General features: G+C 49.0%; 2 protein-coding genes across 8 annotated transcripts in view; one reads left to right on the top strand and one right to left on the bottom strand.

Moving 5' to 3' along the window:
- The first annotated feature begins 3745 nt into the window (after positions 1 to 3745).
- On the top strand, positions 3746 to 12723 carry HNRNPH1 (heterogeneous nuclear ribonucleoprotein H1). 7 transcript variants are annotated; one of them, XM_062188552.1, is made up of 14 exons: positions 3746 to 3839; positions 4252 to 4380; positions 5638 to 5793; positions 5998 to 6141; positions 7618 to 7756; positions 8704 to 8882; positions 8977 to 9048; positions 9105 to 9238; positions 9382 to 9517; positions 9835 to 9894; positions 9987 to 10046; positions 10793 to 10885; positions 11345 to 11394; positions 11962 to 12050. In XM_062188552.1, the coding sequence occupies exons 2-13, from the start codon at positions 4284 to 4286 to the stop codon at positions 11392 to 11394; spliced, it is 1320 nt and encodes a 439-aa protein (XP_062044536.1). In that variant the 5' UTR covers positions 3746 to 3839; positions 4252 to 4283; the 3' UTR covers positions 11962 to 12050. The 7 variants fall into 7 exon arrangements, with proteins under 7 accessions (XP_062044536.1, XP_062044533.1, XP_062044537.1 ...); XM_062188551.1 differs by having other exon boundaries at positions 3747 to 3839; positions 9987 to 10076; XM_062188549.1 differs by lacking the exon at positions 11345 to 11394 and having other exon boundaries at positions 11962 to 12723.
- Positions 12724 to 16419: 3696 nt separating this feature from the next.
- RUFY1 (RUN and FYVE domain containing 1) overlaps positions 16420 to 24135 on the bottom strand; it is a 56262-nt gene continuing 48546 nt past the window's right edge. Inside the window, exons 14-18 of the mRNA XM_062188547.1 lie at positions 23511 to 23640; positions 21483 to 21577; positions 18556 to 18604; positions 17605 to 17682; positions 16420 to 16928 (exon numbers count right to left, since the gene is read on the bottom strand). Coding sequence (XP_062044531.1) covers positions 16785 to 16928; positions 17605 to 17682; positions 18556 to 18604; positions 21483 to 21577; positions 23511 to 23640 — 496 coding nt within the window. The 3' untranslated portion in view covers positions 16420 to 16784. The remainder of the gene's footprint in view (positions 16929 to 17604; positions 17683 to 18555; positions 18605 to 21482; positions 21578 to 23510; positions 23641 to 24135) is intronic.

Below are 24135 nucleotides of genomic sequence, written 5' to 3'. Positions count from 1 at the left end.
AAGGTGATATGTGACACAAAGTTTTTCTTTCTTTCTTTCTTTCTACATATGTATTAAAATACTGGATTTGTGAGAACCCCCAGGCCTGTTGACATGGGGCACAGATAGTTCATCTAAAAGCAACTGGGATGTTGATTGCGCTGGAAAGCCTAGCACCTGGGGCCATCCCAAACTGCTAAGACAATGCACTGTAAGAGCCTCTCCGCACCCCCCCACCCCCACCTTATCGAGGCCCTTGTACTGCTTTGCATCTCCCACCTCCCCCACCAAGCAGCTGTGGAAGGGACTCTGCCTGCTACTCAAACAGAATGAAGCCTGGTTTTAAACTCCCTGCCCTCTGTCCATGCACCCTCAACCTCTCCCTCTCCCTGTCCCCCCATTCTGTCCTCCCTAAAATAAAGTCTTCTCTATTTTAGCCATCTATTCTCCTGTTTTGAACCCTAAAATCCTAAACTCTGACAACCAGTCATTCGTTTGTTTTGAAGATTTACTTATTTGAAGGGCAGAGAGACAAGAGAGACAGAGATAGATCAGTTGAGCTTCCATTCCCTGGTTCCCTTCCCAAATGCCTGAAACAGTCAGGGCTGGGTCAGGTTGAAGCCAGGAGTCAGACACTCCATCCTGGTCTCTCACATGAGACTACTTGGCCATTTTCTTCTGTCTTCTTAGGTGCATTAGTAGGAAGCTGGATCAGAAGCAGAGTAGCTAAGATTCAACTGGCACTCAGTAATGGGATGCCATTGTCATAGGCGGGGGGTTTAACCCAGGTTTTGACACCAGTCATTGCAATACTTTCCATTCTGTTACCAGTGCCAAACTCTCAAATATACCTTGAACTTATTTCAGTGTACAGTCTCTTTTTGTACTACTGCTACATTGTTTTGATATAACATTGACACAGTTTTGCTAGTGCTACATTTTTTTTTTTGCTACATGGTTTTAATATAACATTAACATAGTTTTATATGGTAGATTTGCTAATTTTTACATGTTGGCTTGTTAATTTTGTACCCCCCACATACTATATCAGAAGCATCACTTCACATTTAAATAAAATCTATAAAAATACGATTTAAATGGCTACAACATGTCATCACAAGAAAAATTGCAGTATATCAGTTTCCCATCAAATCTATTATCGATTTTATCACCATTATTTCATGCACCACTTAGGAAATGATTCTGCCATGGCTGATGTTGTCACACAGCTGGTTAAGCTAGTGCCTGCGATGCCAGCTTTCCATATGAGTGCTGGTAGACCTGGATGAAGTTCCAGGCTCCTGGCTTTGGCCTGGCCTAGTCCCAGGCCATTGCAGCCATTCAGGGGAGTGAATCAGTGCATGGGAGACCTGTCTGTTCCTCTCGTTCTTAACTGTGAAATAAATAAATAAATCAAAAAAAGAAAAATGTATATGTACTTTATTTCTGTTTGCAAAGGAACTTTCTAACCTTAAACACAAATCTGGGGGCTGGTGCTGTAGCGCAGTGGGTTAAAACCTTGGCCTGAAGCTCCGGCATCCCATATGGACGCAGGTTCTAGTTCCGGCTGCCCCTCTTCTGATCCAGCTCTCTGCTATGGCCTGGGAAAGCAGTAGAAGATGGCCCAAGTACTTGGGCCCCTGCACCCACATGGAGACCCGAAAGAAGCTCCTGGCTCCTGGCTTCAGATTGGTGCAGCTCCAGCCATTGTGGCCGTCTAGGGAGTGAACCAACAGATGGAAGACTTCTCTTTTTCTCTCTCTCTGCCTCTCCTCTCTCAAATAAATAAAAATAATTTTTTTTTTAAAAAACTGACAAATCTGAAACAAACATATCCACAGCTTTGACATCACCAACATTTCTGCATGTCCAAACACTAGAAAGCATGCAAATAATAACAATTAGAAGGCAAGCAACCTAGGAAAAACATTTGGGGCAACTATGGCCAAGTGTTAACAGCCTTAAAAAAGGGTTCTTCTTAAGTACACCAAGATCAAAGTGTTACAGAAGAAAGAGATCAATTTTTTTATGTAAGACAGTTTTTCATATATAATTCAGCTTATATGAGAATTGGCTATAAATGTATGGAATTTATTTTTTGTCACTAGTAATCAGCTGCAAATCAGATATGGCTTTTCTCAGTATTAAATGAGCAAAGATTACAGGTAATTTTTGCTGCCAGCAGAATGAGGGCTGTGGAAACTCTTCACACACCACAGAGAGGATTAAGGGCCGTAACCTTTTATTATTAATAGCCTGAAAATATTCAGGTCCTCTCATTGAGTGATTCTTAACTCTAGAAATATATCCTAAGGAAATAATCTGCTCTTTCTAGGATTATTACACATCACATTTACTCTTATTATGGAAGACAATTTCTGAAAACTTTAGGAAAAAGAAACATCTTTGAGAATTTGGCCATGTTGTTAAAAAGCAAAAAGACGATTAAAAAAAAAGTGACCCCTCCCCCCTCGAGATAATGAAATCAGACACCAGCGTTAAATCATCCAAAAATACCTGCGCTCTCAAAGGCGGCAACCCACCCAGGGACTGGGGGAGGGGAGGTGTCTTGATCCTGTCCTGGCTTTTCAATCACCCAGAGTCAGACTTCTCGGTTGCAAGACCGGGGGAGTCTTGATCTGGCTTAAGTCCCTACCAGTCCTTTAGTTCACTGGGCAGTGGGGACATGCAGCACCGTGTACCCCACACGTGTTTTACACAGCACTCTGGAGTTAACCCCTTTGCAACGCTCAAGTGGCCTTTCCCAATCTGGCTCTGCCGGCCTCTGCGCTCCTATTTTATCTTAAAAGACAGGATTCAGCCTCCACACCATTGCAACCTGGAGGTTGGCGATGCTGCGCTTTCGTCTTACCGTGGTGGCATCCGAAGCCTGTCCTAGCTGCTCTGCACCTGTCCAACGCTGCCTGACTACCAACTTGTCATTGCCTGTGTGCACCGGGTGTGGGATGGGGAGGGCGGCCAGCTTAGACGTGGGAGCCTTGCGAGAGGCTACGGGCATCGCGCCACACGCACACACGGGGTGGCCCCGGGGACGCCTCGGGAGGAGCCAGCGGAGCGCGCAACCGAGTGGCCGGTGCGCAGGGTCCGGCACGCACCGGCTAGCAGCCTGCGCCCACGAGGCGCGGCAGCGCGATCTCTCGTGCGTGCGGAGGCCCGCGGTCAGGGTCCGCCGACCCCGGGCAGAGCAGGGGGTCGCAAAGGGCGAGTTCGTTAGGCCAAAGCCGGGTACGGGACTGAGAGCTGGGCACGGGGACCCAAGGCAGCAGGTAAGGGGAGGTGGAGGTACACGGGCCTCGGGCGGCCCCAGGTGCCGCGGCGAGGCCGGGCCTGCGGGACAAATGCAGCTCCCGCCGGCCCCAGGTGAAAGGAAAGCCGCGCTCGTCCTTCAAGTCAAACCCGAGCGTGGGCACAAGCCTGGGCTAAGGATGGAGCCTGGGAGTACCACACGGCCCCGATTGGGCCCTAATCGCCGCCGCCATTCCCCTCCCCCACTCCGGCGGGTAGGCTAGAGAACCGTTTGAAGGGAGACGCATGCGCACAAAGATAAATTAGAAACCGCTGCGGCTCCAAGTTCAATATTTGCGGGAAAGCGCAGGCGCAGGAAAAGCCCGACGGGATTAGGGAGGGGACCTCGAGCTCAAAACGCATGCGTGTAATAATTGGTCGGCGGGAGGAGGGCCCGCTCATGGAGTCACGCATGCGCCTGAGGGCGCTGTGACGCAAAGGGGCGGTGCGGGCTCACGCTGCGCACGCGCAGAACGTGCTCCAAAGGCCTTATTTAGGTTGCGCAGGCGCCTGCTGGCCATTTCTTCTCAGCCACGCCGAGGTCGTGTATCTTGGTGAGTGCGGGTCTCTTGTTTGCCGTCTCGCGACCCCCGAGGATGCCATTTTTGCGAGGATTGCTTGTCCCCAGGCCTCCAGAGGAGCCTCGGGACCCTTGGTCAGCCTCGTGCTGCCGCTGGGGACCAGGAGCCGGCGGCTGACTGAGGGCAGCGGCGCCGAGGCCTGCGGGCCTCACCGACTCTATTGTGTGAGATGTCGGAGGAGGCGGAGCGGAAGCGGCCGCCGCCATTTCCTCGTCTCAGGCTGGCTCTGCGCCAGGGCCCCTCGGCTTGGGGCCTGGTGCGCATCGCAGGACGCGGGGTGCGGCGTGGTCCCTACGGGCCCCGCTGCTTGTGCGGGGCGCCTGGAGGCGCAGAGCCGCTGGATGCTGAGGTTTCGGGTCTGATTGGCCCTCATCCCACCCTGCAGGCTGCTTGGACGCCGGGATTCGCGAGGAGACGATGATGTTGGGCACCGAGGGCGGAGAGGGATTCGTGGTGAAGGTCCGGGGCTTGCCTTGGTCTTGTTCTGCCGATGAAGTGCAGCGGTTTTTTTCTGGTGAGTGAGACGCGCGAAGCGGGAGTTGGCCGTCGGGACTGGCGGGGCCGTGACGCCCCCTAGCGGGCCGAGCCGGCGCCGCAGCCGTTCGCTCCGGTGCGGCGCGGGCCCAGCCGGCCGCGGTTACGCAATGGAAATGACGGAAGCCCCGCCTGCGGTCCTGGCCCCTTCGGGGGCGAGGCCACCCGGGTGCATTTTTGTTTCCTTTATGTCCACGTTCACGTACCAGCCTTCTGCTAGCGATGCCATTCGCGAAAGGATGAGCTGAGAGCGATGAGTCCAACCCCCCGCCCCCTTGTAGCCTGGAGGAAATTGCAAGCTAGTATCTGGGAAAATAGTAATTTGCAGCGTTTTAACTATTGGTTTTCCGATTTGGGTGTTTCTTTGGGAAGGCGTGTTCTGCCTCGGAAAGTTTGAGAATCCACTTCTTTAATTTCAATGATCCTAATCAAAATTTGGTAATCAGAGAGTTATTGTTCATCTAGTTTTTGATGTAGCGCACGTGGCAGTGGAGGGTACTGACGCCCAGGAAGTTTGTTTGCCGCTGTAGCTTGTTTGTTTGCGTGTGTCGCTTGAATATTTAATGCCAGAATGTCCTTGTTCCCGTTATTAGTGTAAGATTAGGCTGATAAAGTTATGTTTGGAAGAAACTTGACATTTTTGGAAAGACTTGTAGTATTGACTGTCTGGATTCAGTGTTGATTGCGGAAATCGACCTGTAAAACAAGAAGCAAGTTCGCTGGAAGCCACCGTGCAGGGGGCAAGGCTGGGTTTGGGTTCAGCTGTTCAACTTGGATCATTTTAAGTTGATAACATTGAGCCCTTTCCGGGTGAGTATTGGATAATGAGAAATTGTCATGTCGTTGCTGATGTGGTACAAACAACAGATGTCCCAAACCAAAACTGTGATGTGTTCACAAAGTGCGGTAAAATCGAAGTTCATTCTTGAAACATTTTGAGACCTTTGAAAGGATTTGCCAGTTATGAGTAGCAAGCACTTAAGAGACATGGAATTGAGAAAGTGCTTTGGTTTGGGTTTATGTGATGGATTGCACTATATCACTTAGAGTTTGGTTGATTGTGAGAGGATCACAGTTTAAACACTGAGGAGAGAGCTCTAGACGTTGGTAATGTCTTGGTCATTGTGATTTGCAGCTGATTGACTTTTTAGTGGTGACATGAATAGGAATTTCATTTCTATCTCCCAGAGGTGGTTGTAGGTTTTAAATTCTGTATTAACGGTTGTTTTCTTTCCAGACTGCAAAATTCAAAATGGGGCTCAAGGTATTCGTTTCATCTACACCAGAGAAGGCAGACCGAGTGGCGAGGCTTTTGTTGAACTTGAATCAGAAGATGAAGTCAAATTGGCCCTGAAAAAAGACAGAGAAACTATGGGACACAGATATGTTGAAGGTTTGATTTATGTTGCCCTAGTAACAGTAAATACAACGTTAAACTTGGAAGTCTTACCCTGTTCTGAATTTTAGGTATTTGACCGCATGGAAATGGTCTTCTAAGGGAGTTTATGGCAGCTCTTCCTAGCTTATCTAAACACCCAGGAAGTCTGGAATGTGTTCTGACTTTCCAAAATTGACTAATTCTAAGCACCTCTTTCAGTATTCAAGTCAAACAACGTTGAAATGGATTGGGTGTTGAAGCATACTGGTCCAAATAGTCCTGACACGGCCAATGATGGCTTTGTACGGCTTAGAGGACTCCCCTTTGGATGTAGCAAGGAAGAAATTGTTCAGTTCTTCTCAGGTATGTAGTCCTGTTTGTTGCTGAGCAGTGAGTTTTGGCTAGCTTCTGGCAACATGATTTAATAGACATTAAAGTTGAGTAGCTTAGGTAATGAAATAAGTTGTAAGTATATGCTGATGAATTACTGTTTTCTTCCTGGAGACCTTCAAATAATTTAAGCCCATCTTAAAGGTGGAGATTAAATACTTCCAAAATGTTAACTTGTATGAGTTTTCCTGTAGTTGTAGTTCAGAGTAGATCTTTGAGGATTGTCCTCAACAGCCTACCTATTCCTCAGATTGCTGTTCAGCAAAGTACTTCAAATGAAAGGTAAGATCCCTTAACATTAGATTAGTTTGAGCTAGATAATAATTTATAGCAGTCTCTGTAAGAGACACTTAACTTCAATCATGGGACCACAAACATTTCTTACGGTCTGATGGTCTGATCTATATACAAGATTATTAGGAAGCAACTTTGTTCAGCCAGCCTGTCACAAATAGTGTCATTCAAATGTGAGAGTAGATTGAAAACTTTAGTCTCAATATCTGAAATACAGAAAGCGTTTTGGAATTGTTTTGGGCCTAAAGTATTTGAATGTTTTTATGCTGAAGACCTGGTTAAGATTGCATGTTTGATAGAATGTTAGATCATATATTTTAAATACCATTAATATTGATGTGGTAAACTGATTTTTAATAAGAAATCCTTTCATGGTTTAGTATGTATTGAAATTTTGATTATTAGAATGTATCAAGTCCTAATATTGTGAGAACTTTTTGAATCAAGTCTGTTTTGTTTTATCTAAATTGGTGAGAATTGAATGCTATCTGTCAACGTTAAATATGAACATAATTTCATATCTTCTAGGAAAGTGCTTTAAGCCCTTTTTGTAAGCTTGGGAATGTATCCACGGAAAGGATTTTTCATAGACGGATTTTCCAGAAGTGAATCATACTACTGTTAGATTATAAGAGTGCATGATTGTGCTGTGTAGATCAGTTGTTCTGTTGAAAGTTTAGATTGAATGTTTGTCCATTACATGACTTAAGTAATGCTTCCATTTTTATATGAAATGTTTAAATGTGTAGTTTTTAAACTTGAAGTTCCAATAATAACTTAAAACTTTGAAATATAAAATGAGGTAAAAGGTGTGTCTTGAATTTAGTAAAACTGTTTAATGCTTAAGTTTATTAAGTTATTGTATAATTCTCAACATTGAATTGCATAGTTTTTAACTGTTGAATTCTTAATGCATCCTGTGTTCAAGTTTTTTTTTAACATATTGTGCCATGGGGTGTGTTAAGAATTGCGTTATACTTTGTAATGATGGAACTTCATATTATTGCAATGCATATTTAAAGAGTACTTGTTGAAAGCATACCATTCACCTAAAGTTAAAATTCTGGTTTATTTAAAGCTATAAGAAGAAATCATTTCTGGGCTTGTGATGTTAATATTGCCCCCCTACTGGGGTTATTTGTCCTTGGGTTGAAGGGTTGGAAATCGTGCCAAATGGGATAACATTGCCGGTGGACTTCCAGGGGAGGAGTACGGGGGAGGCCTTCGTGCAGTTTGCTTCACAGGAAATAGCTGAAAAGGCTCTAAAGAAACACAAGGAAAGAATAGGGCACAGGTGGGGATGGATGGTTGGTTGGATATGTCACTTTTCTTATGGTAAACAATTAAATCCATATTCTCTCTGCTTAAAATGAGGAAATTAATCTATTTCCTAGTCCCAATGAATTGATTTTTGCCACAATTTTCAACGTCCTACATCAGTGTCCCATATTGCACTAAAACTCAATTTTAGGTTTTAAAATTGTCCCCAGTAAATTTGGTCTGATTTATAATTTTGTAACTTAGCCCCACTCAATGGAGTTGAGAGACTATGGCTTTAAAAAATTAATGCAAACCTGGCTTTAGCTGTAATAACACCCATCTAGTAAATTAATATTACCATAAGAAAATGTGATAATTTCTGATCTTGTTTTTAAAGTTGAAATGCAACAAACTTTTTCTTGCTGTATAAATATTCTGCATACATATTAATAAGCATAGCTTTCAAGAAATTGTCACAAAAGGTTTTATTCTCTTTGCTTGTGACTATTTTTCATTGAAGCATGCGCTTACCTATGCTGATTCTTACTAAAAGCATAGGCTGGGGTAATGATTGGCAAAAGGAAATGTGTAGTGTGGGCTAGACTGTTGGTGGAGGCTGGCTTTTTAGCCCACTTGCTATACATGCTGCCAATGGATGTGAGACTTGAAATGTTGAAAGTTGAGTGGAATTCTTTCCCTCCAAAAACATTTTAATCCAGTACTCCTCTACCCTTAAGGTTGGGCTCTGCCTCGGAGGAGTGGTTTTTTTTTTCTTTAAAATTTATATTAAATAATTTATGAGTGAATTTCTGGTCATTGCCTATGCAAATATAAGAAATCTGGCTTTAAATACTAGTCAGTATCATGGCTATGACTAGATTAGACTGTTTTTTTTTTTTTTTTTTTGTATAACTGAATACCTGTATGAAATGAACTAATGTTTTCTTCTCCCCTTCCCCTCTCCCATGAACAATGCTTTAGGTATATCGAAATCTTTAAGAGCAGTCGAGCTGAAGTTAGAACTCACTATGATCCACCACGAAAGCTTATGGCCATGCAGCGGCCAGGTCCCTATGACAGACCTGGGGCTGGCAGAGGGTATAACAGCATTGGCAGAGGAGCTGGCTTTGAGAGGATGAGGCGTGGTGCCTATGGTGGAGGTATGAGAGGTTTTGTGAGGGGCCGCTGATCTGTTCTGTATTTGAGCGTTCTCATTTAACTGATGGTGCTTTTTTTTTCCTTTTTGTCCTTCAGGCTATGGAGGATATGATGATTATAATGGCTATAATGATGGCTATGGATTTGGGTCAGATAGATTTGGAAGAGGTAAGGTAAGAATTGAATTTCTAAGCTGTGGGATATTTACACTCTTGTCCATCTAGACCTCAATTACTGTTTTTCAGGAATGTCTGATCACAGATATGGGGATGGTGGCTCCACTTTCCAGAGCACAACAGGGCACTGTGTACACATGCGAGGATTGCCTTACAGAGCCACTGAGAATGACATTTATAATGTAAGTGTGAGTTGGACTCAGGTGAAGTGTTCACTGTTGGCAGGGAAAATGGGTGACTGATGAGGCCACACTGTATTCTAAACTTCAAGTTTTTTGTAATATTAGAAAACTGATTTGATTCTTTGAAATACCTTGTGTTTTAGTTTTTCTCACCCCTCAACCCTGTGAGAGTACACATTGAAATTGGTCCCGATGGCAGAGTAACCGGTGAAGCAGATGTTGAGTTTGCAACTCATGAAGATGCTGTGGCAGCTATGTCAAAAGACAAAGCAAATATGCGTAAGTGTGTTTCAAGCATTTGGGGGCTTCAAGCATTTGGTGGTTGTGTGACAAACAGTAGGAATGTATGAGAAATGTAATGGGTAATTCTTAATGGCTGTTTAAAGGGTATTTGCATAATAGACCATTTAGATGAATGTGTAAAGGCTAGGTTTTGAAACTTGAATTAGTTCAGGTAAATTACCCAAGAGAGATAGCTATAGGTTTTTACCCGAGTATTTGGAAGTTCACAGGTACACTTGTTTTAAGAACTTTAAAGTGCTTACTTTGTTTTCTTTCACCAACAAATGTTTTCAAACTTTGTTTTCTCATTTCAGAACACAGATATGTAGAGCTCTTCTTGAATTCTACAGCAGGAGCAAGCGGTGGTGCATACGGTAGCCAAATGCTAGGAGGCATGGGTTTGTGTAAATATCACTTTAGTGTCTTTTTTTAAAGCTAACCTTGTATGCCTTTTCTCTCATTTCAGAACACAGATATGTAGAACTCTTCTTGAATTCTACAGCAGGAGCAAGCGGTGGTGCTTATGGTAGCCAAATGATGGGAGGCATGGGCTTGTGTAAATATCGTTAGTTTTTTTAAAAACCAAAACATTTATATCTGTATAAGGCAATTATAAGTTAAGTTAATCTATATTTAATGATGAGTTTAGCATGATTAAGTTTGCTTAACAATGTAAGTTAGCCAAGAAAACAGTTCCTTGATTTGAATAAATGTTGTGTTTGGCTTAATAACTAACTGCTTAAATACTTGTGAATTAATTAACATTGCTTAGGCTAGAAATTTCAAAATAGATTTAAGTATTGTCTGGGGGGAGGGCACTGTATAATGAAACTAAATATTTTAATCTGAGTATAAAGTTTAAAATAAATACATGGTCAAAACATTAAAATGAGTTAATTTGTTGAGCATAATTAGGTGTTCAGTGCTAACACGCATATTGATGTCCTTAGTAAAACTAAGGGGGAAACCCTGCTAAATCCAGTCCAAAAGTTTTCATAAAATTGTCAGAAACTGCCTCTACTTATGGAATTGTGAATTTAGTCCTGCTGATGTATATTGTGTTACTCATGTGGTTATAAATATTTGACTAGCTCATGCTAAATTGAAGGATAGTCTGGGTATATATAGGCAATAGGCAGAAGGAAGCAGCAGAGGGTTAGAGTAACATAAGATCAAGACTGCAAAGTCTTAGATGTAGAATGACAAGCCCGGTACCACCAGGTACCACCTTACGCAAGGAACAAGGTTCTAATATTCTCTTAACTTAAACAGCGAACCAGTCCAGTTACGGTGGCCCAGCCAGCCAGCAGCTGAGTGGAGGTTACGGAGGGGGCTATGGTGGCCAGAGCAGCATGAGTGGATATGGTAAGCCCGTTTTTTTATATACTTAGAATAAGTCAGGTTTCTTTAGTTGGGAATGTGCAGGCTCCTTTTTTGGTGAAATTAGGGCATTATAAATCTGTGCTTTATCCTAATGTAACTTCATAATAGCTTAATTTTCAGAAGCAATCATTGGGAGGGGGAAGTGTACTGTGAAGTAAACACTAGTCATTGCAACTGCGGAATACTGTCGAGCCAGAACAACATCTGCCTCCATTTATTGAAACATGAAATAAAGTAGTTGACTTTTTCTGTCTTTTGGTTAGCATTAAAGCAATTTTTGATGGAGGGAGACTTTTAAAGAATAGAATGGTGGTTGGGTTCAGGACCGTATTTACTAGTCAGTTAACCTAGGGATTGGTTTTATTAATTATTATTTTTCAATTTGGTCTAAAGAATGGTGATTTTGGTATTATAGTCTTACCCTACAAAATCCTTTTGCAGACCAAGTTTTACAGGAAAACTCCAGTGATTTTCAATCAAACATTGCATAGGTAAATATTTTCTCAAAAAATATAAATTCCCAATAGCAAATACTGATAATGTTGTAATACCACCTTCCATAGCAGTCAATGGCTCTGACTTCACTCCATGGAGGCTGCCATTTTGGGCACAGTGAGTTGCTTTTTAGTCCAACTTTGTTGTCTCACTTCCTGCCCACCATGAATAGGAAAAGCAAGAGACTTCCCCCGTGCTCCCAATTCATAATACCATTCAATGGACGCCTTGTGAATGCTTATGGTAAAATTTTTTTTAAAATGCCTTGTTTAGCTTTAAAAACATGAAGTAATTTTGCAATTTTTGAAAAACACTAGTTTTCCTTTAAACTTAATTCTCTATGTTGATCCTGAAGAATCCGTTTAAATGGTAGCACAAGAATCTGGCAAGTTGGTACTGCAGAGAAAAGGGGTTAATTGAGACTTGTTTGGAGTCGGGATTCCCCTACTTGGACAGCAGCCATTTGCACTCGTATACCTTTTAAACTTTTTCTTGGAATGCAATATTTTATTTGACTGATGAACTGACACTGCTCCTAACTTGTCAACTTGCTCTCTCTACAGGTAGCCAAGGAGCAGTGAGCAGCAGCTACTACAGTAGTGGAAGCCGTGCGTCAGTGGGCGTGAACGGAATGGGAGGGATGACTGGCATGTCCAGTATGAGTGGGGGATGGGGAATGTAATTGGTCCTCATCACTGACTCTTGGTCAACTTTTTTAACGGAAAAAAATACAACTTTGGTTTAACAGTTTCCGCCATATGAGCTTGTGATTTATGCTTACTTTATAAGTGGGAATCAAGATTGTCAGCATAAGGTGCAGTATTTTTGGACGTGCGTCATCTGGGATGTAACAGCGGCAAAGTTAACTATATAACTGTTAAACAATTTTCAGCTTTTCTCAAGTTAGTTATATTGTAGGATGTACTTAAACAGTAAGTGTATTTAGGTTAAAGCAGTTGAATTATGTTAAATGTTGCTCTTATACCACATTACATCAAACACTGTTTGGGTGCATGTTGAAAGACATGCTTTTTTGTAAAACAATAGGGGCTGTGTCTACAATTAAAAGTGAAACATTTGGCATGTTTGTTAATTCTAGTTTCATTTAATAACCTGTAAGGCACGTAAGTTTAAGCTTTTTTTTCTAAGTTAACGGGGAAATTTGAGACGCAATACCAATACTTTAGGATTTTGGTCTTGGTTCTTGGTGTTTGTATGAAATTCTGAGGCCTTGATTTAAATCTTTCATTGTATTGTGATTTCCTTTTAGGTGTATTGCGCTAAGTGAAACTTGTCAAAAATAAATCTTCCTTTTAAAAACTGCACTTAGCTTCAGTGGACTGTTTCTTGGTGCTCTGGTTCTGCCTGGGGCATGCGTGGGTCCAGGACTCTGGCTGTGGCAGAGGTTCTGCAATGGAGGCTGTTATAGATGTCTCCAGACTTCTCTTCCCTCCAGTGCAACTACAGGTAAACTGGCTTTGGGGCCCTTGTGGAAGGGCTATGTCTGCCTGCCTGTGATGAGCACTTGCTAATAAATTAGTACTTGCACAAAGCAGAGGGATTGGTGCGGTGCCCTCACTGCATGGTCTGCATGTCTACGAGGCCCTCCGGCATGGCTGAGAGAAGTGCCAGAGGACGGGTTAACTGAGGGCTGTTCTTTCCCCCCTCTGTACTTGGGGGCAGTCTGCTAGGAACTTAACTGTGTTTTAAAATTGGGGATTTTGAGCTTGTGTCTATTTGAACAGAAGTCCATTCCCTGTAAACCTCCTTAGGTAGAAGAACTTTGTCCAGCCAGTGTGACTAGTTTTAAGCCGTTGTTGAGGTAGCAGTCCTATTAGGTGGGACTCCAGTGACACCCTGGCCAAGTTGCTTTTAAGAATTCATTCAACTGGCCAGTGCCGTGGCTTAACAGGCTAATCCTCCACCTGGCGGCACCGGCTCACCGGATTCTAGTCCCGGTTGGGGCGCCGGATTCTATCCCTGTTGCCCCTCTTCCAGGCCAGCTCTCTGCTGTGGCCCGGGAAGGCAGTGGAGGATGGCCCAAGTGCTTGGGCCCTGCACCCGCATGGGAGACCAGGAGAAGCACCTGGCTCCTGGCTTCGGATCAGCACGATGCGCCGGCCGCAGCGGCCATTGGAGGGTGAACCAACGGCAAAAAGGAAGACCTTTCTCTCTCTCACTATCCACTCTGCCTGTCAAAAAAAAAAAAAAAAAAAAAAAAGCATTCAACTGCCACTCAAGTTGCGCACTGGGAGCAGAGCTTGGAATCTGCACTGCAGTGATAGAGGCTGGTACTGCCTGTGACACCAGGTTTCCCTCAAGTTTGTTCCTTTGTAAGGTCAGCAGTTGGACAGACTGAAAAGTTGCATTGTCCATGCACCTAGAGGACAGGCACATACGCCCTCCTTGGAATACTGCAGCTGGAATGAATCTAGCTTTCATTTGGGCCCCAGGTGAAAAGCTCTTGGAGGCGCTGTTCCCGATAATGCTTGGTAAGCTACTGAAGGCTTGAGGGTTCCTGTGTGCTTCAGTTAACTGTTCATGCTTAGGGGCATCTTTGTGGAAGAACTCTCCTTGTTAGAGAACCAAGGCTAAGTGAATGTAGCTAGGTGAATCTGGCTTAGAAAAAGTGAGTCGGGCCCCCGGAAGCCTGTGCCATATATTGGCCCTACGCCCCCTCCTGGGAGCTTCCCACCAGGGACTCAGAACCTCTATCTAGCCCTTGGATTTTTTTTTGTTTGAAAGGACAGAGATTGCCCATCTGCTGGTGTATTTCTCAGTGCGGGGCTGGGCCAAAGCCAGGAGCCTAGAACTCAGTCTGGGTCTCCCTGTGGGTGGCAGGGACCCTTGCAGGGTACACAGCAGGAAGCTGGAATGGAGAGCAGAGCGGGCACTGCTTTCTGGGATGTGTGTGTCTAGCAGTGAGGCACTGCCTAATGACTGTTCCAGAATCTGCATTTAAACAACGCTGGCTTCAGCTCCGTAGCCTATGTGGAAGCTTGAGAAGCACTCAGAACACAGGTTGAGCAGGAAGTTGTGGTGCCAAGTTGGTAACCGTGTATTTTGGATTGAGTAGAAGTTACAAGTTACTTGACACTAAGGCAGCCTACATTTGTTGCTGACTTTGACCATTTGTTGCTTGGTGGAGGGGAGGCTGGGAGAAGGGGCAGGGGATGATGAAAGAGAAACCTTCACTGAGCAGTTTATTTTTTTTAAAGTTTACTTACTTGAAAGTTAACAGTGAGGAGGAGAGGCAGAGAGAGGTCTTCCATCCTCTGGTTCACTCCCCAATTGGCTGCAACGGCCATAGCTGTGCCAATCCAAAGCCAGGAGCTTCTTCTGGGTCTCCCACACAAGTGCAAGGGCCCAAAGACTTTGGCCATCTGCTTTCCCAGGCTATAGCAGAGAGCTGGATCTGAAGTGAAGCAGCCAGGACTCGGGACGCCAGCTGCTACTCCACAGTGCCAGCCCCTCACTGAGCACTTTAAATAGATGCCAGGCACAGCAGTGAGTGGCTTGCCCAAGGGCTTCCAGCAAGCTGAGGAGCCTAAATTGGGTGTGCTGAAAACAAGCTAATACTAGGAACTTTGGGTCATGTGGTGGTCTGTAAACTGGATGAGTCCTGTGGGAGGCTAACAGCTGCCCAGGTTGAGGGAGGAGGGCCCTTGGCAGCTGCTTGCTGCCATGCGTTTCCACTGCCAGGGTTTACAACCTCCCAACCTGGAACACAACTTTGGAGCTGTGCAGATGCAGTCTGGAAGCCTGGTGGCTGTGCGGTTGCCTAGCTTGTAGGGAAGGGGTCAGCATGGCACAGTGGGTTAGGCTGTTGCCTGTGATGCTTGCCTTCCTGACTTCCACTTCTGATCCAGCTGCCTGCTAATGCACCTGGAAAAACAGCAAAAGATGGCTCAAGTGCTTGGGGCCCTTCCTACCCACACAGGAGTCCCGGATGGAGTTCTAGGCTCCTGGCTTTTGCCTGGCCCAACCCCAGCTTTTGTGGCCATCTAGGGGGTGAACCAGTGGATGGAAGCTCCCTTGCTTGCTCTCTGACTCTGCCTTGTAAATAAATTTTTAAAAAGTATCCTGGGTGAATTCTGGGGCTTAACCTCCTCTATCTCCCTATCCTAAAACTTAGTAAACTACACAGGTGGAATCTGCTGAGATCATAATGGAAGTGTCAGAACCATACCGAGCCATGTTTGTGGGTGAGCTTTCTGCAGGGAAGAGGCGGGCCAGTGAGCAGAGGAGTTGGGACAGCAGGCATCAGAGTGGGAGTAAAGGCAGGGCTCACCCAAGCAAGGTGTCATTTCAGAGGCTGGACAAGGGTTGAGGTCCTGGGCAGATGGGTTGACCCTGCCTGTGTCTGAACATTACAGTGCTTGCTCATGCTTACCTTCTAAGTTCTAGGACATGACCCCTACCCCCGGGGTGTGTGTGAGCATGAGGAGGAAGACTTGCAGCTGGTCCCTCGCCCACAGCCAGCACTTAGTACTGCCTCTGAAAATAACATGACTGTCTAATCTGTCAACTCGCAGTTACACAGGCAGTCCCTGATTTAAGCTGGCTGTTTCATGATTGTTTTACTTGGTAGCCAATAAAATGACACGAGCACCTAATGCCACTTAATGTGTTTGAACATGTTAGGGTGGACTAAGCTGGGCAGGGCAGCTCTATTCAATGTGTTCTTTAATGTCACTTTCAATTTGTGGCGGGCTTGTTCAGGCCCTGCCATCATACATTTAGGAGCATTTGCATGTTGTGTGACGGGGTCGTTCCTGAGGGTCTGGCAGGCCCAATCAGGGCTGGGCCCGGTCAAAGCCAGGAGCCTGGACCTGGCATCTGAGTCTTCAGGCAGGGGCCCCAGTATTGCAGCTATGACTGCTGCCTCCCCATGCTTGCCCCTCCCCTCCAGGGCCTTTAATCCTGAGGACTCCTTGAGGGGTGGCCCTGTGACAGACCTCCAAGAGCCTGATTGGCGGCTCTGGCAGAGCTAACGGTAAGTTCAATTTTTATACAACAGAGTGAAAAATAATTGATTTTATTGCAGGCCCAATGATAGGAACTCACAAGGCTGTGAAGAGGCAAACCTCTTGACTCTGGCTGAGAAGGCACGCCCACAGACCTGCCCCCTCTCCCTTGAATAAAACACTGCACATCCTGAAAGGTGGGAGAGAAGCCGATTATGCACTAGCACAGTTGCTGCAAAACAGTAGGCTAATTCTTTTGAAAAGTGGAGAAAGACAGTAGCAAACTCAGTAAGTCACATGTGAACCAAAGCCAGCAATGTCTGAGGAAGCTGGAAGGGTTTGGAACCCAGAGGTGCTCTTCCGGCCCCAGCACAGACAGTCCCAGCGTGACGTCTTCCCGCCGCTCCCCAGCGGGGAGGTCAGGAGGCCGTGGAGGAGCAGCGCTGCAGCAGCAGCGTGTGGCAGCTGTCACACACGCGCACCGGCTTGGGGTAGGAGGGCAGGGCCAGCTCGTTGCTGGAGCAGGTGCTGCAGAAGATGTGGCCACAGTTGCGGCAGTGGTGCTGGGGGAGGGGGGAAGAGGCGGTCACGGGCCGTCTGCACCGGGGATGTGCCCTCACCCCCCACCCGGCTTCCCTTTCATGCACCCCCCCCCCCCCCAGAAGCCTTGCCAGTGTGGCCTTCTTATATTTTCCTTTTCTGTGAGCCTGCTGTAACGCCAGCATCCCAGGGGGACCCCAGGGTTCTGGGCACATCACAGACACTTAGACGACTGCTCTCCCCTGGGGCTGCACCTCTGGCTGGCCCTGCCCAACCTTCGGCAGGCACTGGGGACAAACGTGACCTCAGGCAGCCTTGGGAAGCAAGTACCGCCAAGAATCTGAGGCTCAACAGAGAACAGGAGGGCTGTGGGCTGTGGGGTGGGCCTTCCACTTCTCTTTAGTGACCCTGGGCTCACTGTTTACCCTGCCTTTCCCCTGCATCACAGCCTGGCTGCCTGGAATACAGGGTGGGCCCGGGACCTCCTATTCCCGGAGCCTGAAGGCAGGCAGAGGAAGGGGCAGCCCAGGGCACCAGGGACCTTCTCATGACCTGCTGCCCCACGGATGGTCTTTGCCTGACCTGGTAAGAATTTGCACACAGAATTCTAGATGCCCGTCTCCAGGAGGTCTGCCAGTTAAGGGAAGGGCTGAGGCCAAGGGGCCGGGCAGGACTTCTTGTCACCCCGCCCCCACGTACCTTTCTGCGGGCGATGGAGAACTCCTTCTCGCACTGCTTACAGTGTGTGGCTTCGTCATCTTTCAGCCACGTGTGCCCCTGCAGAGGAGGAGACGAGACAGCCTCTGAGAGGCACAGCCAGCTGGGGTCTGCCTGCAGCTGGGAGCCAGGGCACTGCCCCGAGGGGTCTGTGTAAGGCACGCGCGCTTCTTCTGGGCCCCCTAGCATCTGCTGGACATTGTCTCGCCCGGGGCATCTGTCCTCACAGCGGAGAGCCCTGTTGTGTGGCTTTTCTCCTTGCTCGCTGGCGCTCTTAGCTGTCACTTTGTGCACACACTTCTGGGCTGTGTGAGGATAATGAAGACCGGCAGCTCACCGCAATCACACCCAGGGGAGGGTTGCTGTTGGCGCGGACAACTGGCTGCTTCTGACCTGCCATGACTTGGCAAGTTAGGTGCCCAAGAGACATCAGGGTCTCTGCTGAGGGTCCTGGAGGGGCCACGTATGTGGAAGAGCATTACAAGGCCCCAGGGTGGAAGTCCCAGCACAGGAGAGGTGGGCGGGGGCCATCCTCCTCAGAGCAGCCTGCTCCTGTCCTAAGTGGAACGTGTGCTGCCCCCCTCAGATGGTGCAGGAACCTGGTCCGAGTCAGGCTCAGACTGAGTGGTAACGGTTCAGGGCCCTGCCGGGCACCGTCCATCTCTGGCCCTTCTCACTTGAATGAACAATCTCTTAAAAACAACAACAAAAACCGATCTCCGCTACCTTTTTCCTTAGGGTTCCCATCAACTACAGGCCCATTTCCGGACTCCAGCTGATGGCACAGGAATTGAACTCAGGAGGCCAGGGGCCTGGGTGTTGGCCCTGCCACTTGTCAGCACAGCCAGTGCCGCCTGCTGCTGGGACTACAGAGGAGCAAGTAGGCGCTGAGCACCTGCAAGCAGCGCTGAGGGGGGACACCAACACCAATACCTTCAGGGCCTTGTTTACTTCTTTTATGTCTTCCATCTTCAACTTGGATCTAAAAAAAAAAAGAGGCCATTTTGTAGCTGTGGAGAGGGGCTCTGGGACTCTGGCACAGCTAACTCCAGTGACCTGGGCTCTGCAAAGGGGTAGCATGGGAGAGGCAGGAGAGCCCTGGGGTCCCAAGATCACCTTATTGCACCAGCTCATGTGGCCACCAGCTCTGGGGCTGAACCTGGGAACTGGATCTGGTCCAAGAAAATAATTACTTAGTTGCAAGGGTTTAAGAAGATTTGTAACAGCTGCCACAATCTAAACACAGAATAGGCAGGTGTCTGGCCCAGCAGTTAAGACGTTTGCACCCCACATCGGATGGAGTAATCCGGGTTTGCTACCCTTCTGGCTCTTGACTCCAGCTTCCTGCTAATGTGGACCTAGGAGGCAGTGGTGATGGTTCAAGTAGCTGGGTTCCTGTCACCCATGTAGACCGGGATTGGGGTCCCAGCTCCCAACTTTGGCTTAATTCAGCCCTTGCAGGCATTTGGGGGAATGAACCAGCACATGGGAACTCTTTGTCTCTGTCTCCTAAATAATAAACAAAGCAAAACGGAGAGTCAGCTCTTGGAACACAGGTTTCTGGCATCTCTGGGCAGCCGTCCCTGCCTGGACGTGTGCTCCCCACAGGGCAGGGGCACCCTGCTCTGCCCGGCAGGAATCCCACTCCGCAGGCTCTGTGGCCTGCACTCCTGCTGCTCTGGCTAGAAGGGGCAGGTTCTGAGAGCAGGGTGGGTGGTTCTTGGTCCATTCTTGTTAGAGCAAGTACTGTTCTTTAGCTGTCTACTAAGAGACAGGAATGAACACAACCTGAATGGGCAGAACAAGGCAAATACAAGGAAGCACTGTGCATCTGCAACTGTGGGCTGCAGTGCCGGCCTTTCCTGTTAGTCTAACCTGTCATCGGACTAAGCGTCAAAACAGCAGTTCTCTGGCCACCACAGACGACCACTGAAGGAGGGGTTGGAGAAAAGCCCTGTGGCCTTGGCCAGTGCCCAGGCAGGCAGTGCCTCCCCTCCCCTGTCAGCTGCCCAGATGGGGGGCCTGGGAAAGCAGGTTCAGACGGCGTTCTGGAGGTGCAGGGACCCCTGCTCTAACCTGGAGGGCGGATGAGGAAGAACCCAGATGAGTCCAAGCAGAGGGGTCTGAGAACACGCTCCTCCCCCTCTGCGCCTGGCACGGGCTCCCGGGAGGGAGAGGAAAGCAGGGAGAAACACACAGGCAAGCGTGTGGGCGACCCTGTGGGCTGCGGGCACCTGGCCCTGCAACAGGCACACGCCTCCACTGAGATGGGCAGGGTCACCAGTGGCTGGGGGCCCGGGGGTGAAGTTGAATCAGGCAGTGGCAAACGAGACCGTACATTTTCAAGTGCAGAGACCACATAGGTTTCTGAAGTGGATGCTCCACCGGCAGGGTGAACTCTGATTTGCTCTTGCTGCCCGTCCAGCGTGGAGGAGGATGCGCAGGGGGAACATGCTCACCACCACTGGCTGCACACCCCTGCAGCCAGCTCTATGCCAGCTCTGGCCTCCATCTTTTTTTTTTTAATGTTTAGTCTCATCTACTTGAAAAGGAGAGTGACAGATGGAGAGATCTTCCATCCTCTGGTTTACTCCCCAACAGCCAGGGCTAGTCCAAGCCAAAGCTGAGAGCCTGAAACTCCATTCAAGTCTCCTGTGTAGGTGGCAGGGGCCCGTGATCTTCGGCCATCACCCGCTGCCTCCCAGGATGCATAGCAGGAAGTTGGATCAGAAGCAAAGTAGCTGGGACCTGAATCAGGCATTCAGATGTGGGATGCAGCTGACCCGGGTGGCAGCTTAACCTGCTTCACCACAAGGCCTGAACCTCGGTCTGCTTCTGCCTGTGCCCCTGCGCATGGAGCTGCTGTTAGGTGGGCAGGGCTGGGACAGGCAGGGCTCAGCAAGGGCCTGAACAGGGCCACGTTCCTGCCAGTCCTAAGATTCTCCTCGTTGACACCAGAGCTTCCAGGCTGAGAAAACACCTGAGCATATCTGTGCACCTCGTGGCTGTTTTCAGCCACTTGTCATGTTAGCCCCCAGGGGCGGGCCTTTTCTGGTGAGGTGTCAAATGCTGGGCCTGAGCCCAGGCTGTGCAGGGCTATCTCTTTGGTCAGGGTGCTTGTGCCTGGCACTGGTCCAGGACTCAAGGGCACAGGAAGGATAAGCTATGCCGGACCTCTGCTGGACGGTGCTGCTGGCCCCAACAGCGCCTACTCTCTTCTGCGTGGCAACCAACAGGCAGGAGCAGGAGAGCAGGGCTGGGAGGAGGAGACTGATTCCTGATGGCTTTCTTGGCTGAAGCCACTTGAGCTGTCCCTTGTAGCCCAAACCCAAAGACAGGAAAAGCTCTGAACCCACTGTATCTGAAATGCAATCATCACACAAAAGGGTGAGTTCCAGTCCGCACCATGATCCACGCCTGGGGGCCCAGAGCAACCTGGCCAGCCTGGGATATGGGGGAGAGGAACTGTCAGGGTGTGTGCTCCCTTCACACCAACCAGCAGCCTGGCACCACAACTGTGCAGTCTGCGGAGAGGCAGGGGGGCTGGGCTCAGCAGCACCAGTGAGTGCACTCGGACAGGGACCTCCCCATCACCTTGGCAGGCTGGGGAACGTGACAGTTCCGGTCCCCAGAACAGAGTATTCCTGATGAGTTAACTAACTAGTCACTAGCAGCTAGTTAACGAACACCCTCCTTGGTTCCCCAGAGGCTGGCCTGCCTTCCGGGGAGGGCGCTGTTGGTTCCCTTCCAGCAGCATCTGGCCCGTGATGGGTGGGGCGAAAGATGGGAGTGACGTTCCTCGTGGGGAGGGTGCCCAGGCCCCAGCCCTGCACATGGGGGGAGGGAAGCTGGGCTCTTACTGGCTGAGGTGCAGTCCCATTTCCTGGAGGGCTTGCTCCTGCTCATCACACACCTTCTGTAGCTCAGCCTTCTCGTCCTGGAGCCCCCGCAGCTCCTACAATGAACAAACCAGGCACTGGACACCAAACCACACCCCCCTGCCCCTTGGGAGCACCAGCAACCGGAGCGCCAAGCAGATCAGGATGTTCCAAGGGCGAAAAGCAGGGCTGCTCTATCAAGGTCATTGAAGACAGGGTTCTTCCCGCTGCCTCTCCCCCAGGCTCTCAGCTGGGGACAGGGTTCGGCGACATTCTTCAGGCGCGTTCAACAGCTATCTGTCCAAGGTATTTCAGATATTTAAAACACACACATTTAGGTGAACCTTCCACAAGGTTACAAGAAGCCGCATCAGGAAGGCCTCTGTGAAAGGTGACCTTTTTGGTCTGCACTGAGAAAGCTGCTTGCGAGAAGGGCCGGGCAAACCTTCCCGAGAATGCATGAGCAAAAATGATGCCAGCCAGGACCTGGGACCTCACTCATGGCTCAAGAGTGGCCAGACCGACCCTCAGGGGCTCATGAGACCCAGGGATGGGCTGTGGGCAGGACACTACCCGGGGATGGCACCGCTGGCGACCACACCACCTGAGGCTGGTGCAGCCAGGCTGGGGACCCAGAAAGGAACTGGGGGTTTCCCAGCTCATGGGGAGCAGCAGGAGGGCTTAGAAGGACGACAGCCACCTACCCATCTCCACGGCCTCTTCTGACCCCAGAGCCTGCTCACCCAGGGGCTCCTGACAGGCCCCTTCCCTTTTTCTGCCTAAGGTACGTCGTTGGTTCTTTTGTTGGAGGGCTGGGGTAATTCGAGGCTCAGACCGAGTATTCTGAAGTGGAATAAAGGGCTGTGTTCCAGGCTCAGCAGGGGCTCTAAGCCCTCTCCTGCCCCCCCCCCCCCCCCCGAGCTCCCTTCCCAGCCGACCCCGAGAGCCACGCCTGGCGTGTGCAGAGTGTGGTGGCTACCACACAGTAGGGTGGCGACAGATGTCAGCGCGTTGCACATTTCTCTACGGAAACAACAAACTACAAGATAGGATTCTGGATGTTTCCTCCATAAAGCAATGTTATCTGGAGATAAACACAGTATCCTGACTGCACACTCTGTGATGTATACATAGACCAAAACATCACATAGTATTCTGAATGTGAGCAACTTTATGTCTGTTAAAATTAAAAACAAATTGTGCAGTGGTATTCATTACTGTGTTCAATGCCACAAAACCCAAGCTGGGAAGCTGCCCAACCTGTCCACCAAAGAGAGGGTCACGGGCACCCTGCCCCTGAGGACAACCAAGGCAGCCACAGTAAGCAGGCCACGGTCAACAGGGCGAAGGCTCCAGTGCCCTGGGAGGGACCATGACCATGGAGTGCAGCTCCATGACTACATGGGAGCCTCGCCAGCACCCCCACTTGCCTGGCTGGCTAAGAGCCCTGGGACCCAGGCCAAGCGTTCAAGTGAGATGGGGCCTCCAGAGCAGAGAGGCAGCACCAGCAGCAGTCTGGGGCTCAGGTCTAGCCCAGGGTGTCTTAGGGCTTGGGTTGAGTCTGCTTCCCAGGGCTACCCGGCTAACTTCTGGAATGAGGGGGGCCACTGGCAGCTTCCTCCCTTGTAAGTTTCTGACCCACTCTCCACACAGGAGCTGGTACACGTCTTCGTGGTAATGCATCTGTCCCGCAGCTTCCTGTCATGCCCGCAATAAGCCCAGATTCTGCCCCATGGCTCCATGCCCCCTTCTGCTCTCCACCTTCAGGAAGACAGAACCCTTATGCCTGCCGCATGCCCGACAGGTGCTCTGCCCAGGTCCCCAGAGGCCCTGTGCAAACACTGCACTCTTTCACTGTCCTCAGAGGGCGTCTGCCTTCCTGAGCTCACTGCTAGGCTTACTGGCCCTGAGCTGCAGCAGAGGCTGAGGGAAAGGGCGGGGAGTGGAGGGAGGGCAGCACTCCCTCGCCCTAGGGCCTGGCTCCCAAAGGCACAGGGCTGTGCCTCTTACCTTTTTCAGTCCTTCCACTTGCTGCAGCTCTGTCCGCAGGAGAGAGCAGGTATCCTTCTCGTGCTGTAATTCCCGCTGAAGAGCTTGTCTCTGTTCTTTTTCTGATTTCAACTCTTTCTCTAGACTTGAGCTGTTTCCCCAGAATGAACTGGAGTTAGTGTCAGGGCGAGATCCCCACGGAAGAGCCACAATCCACAGTCATGTATGGGCACTGGGGAGCCCTCTGCACTGCCACTGAACACCGAAGCCCGTGAACGAGACGCTCCGGGCCAGCCGCACCTCGCTGAGGGCAGGCGCCCAGGCGGTTCTGCACATGCTGAGGAAAGGGAAGAGCTCTGAGCCCAATGGTGCACACCAGACTCCTCTCCTGAGAGGGAGCCCTGATGGCAGGGTGCCACCGCATTTATTCTTTCTACAACCCACTGCCGGCGGCCAACGGGATGCCGGAGGGAGGAGGGGAAGGAGAAAGGTACCAAGGTCACGCGAGGGCTGGCGGGAGGTGTGAGCTGGGGCTGATCCCTGTTCTGCTCTCACTTGGGTAAGGGAGATAAAGCTGTTCTGGCTCCCCCAGGCCGACCTGGCATCTGTGTGCCCTCCCCCGCACTGGCCGTACAGGCTGAGTCTG

The sequence above is a fragment of the Lepus europaeus genome, chromosome 4 (genome assembly GCF_033115175.1).
Source record: "Lepus europaeus isolate LE1 chromosome 4, mLepTim1.pri, whole genome shotgun sequence".
Classification (NCBI taxonomy): domain Eukaryota; kingdom Metazoa; phylum Chordata; class Mammalia; order Lagomorpha; family Leporidae; genus Lepus; species Lepus europaeus.
This window is presented reverse-complemented; position numbering and strand designations above follow the sequence as displayed.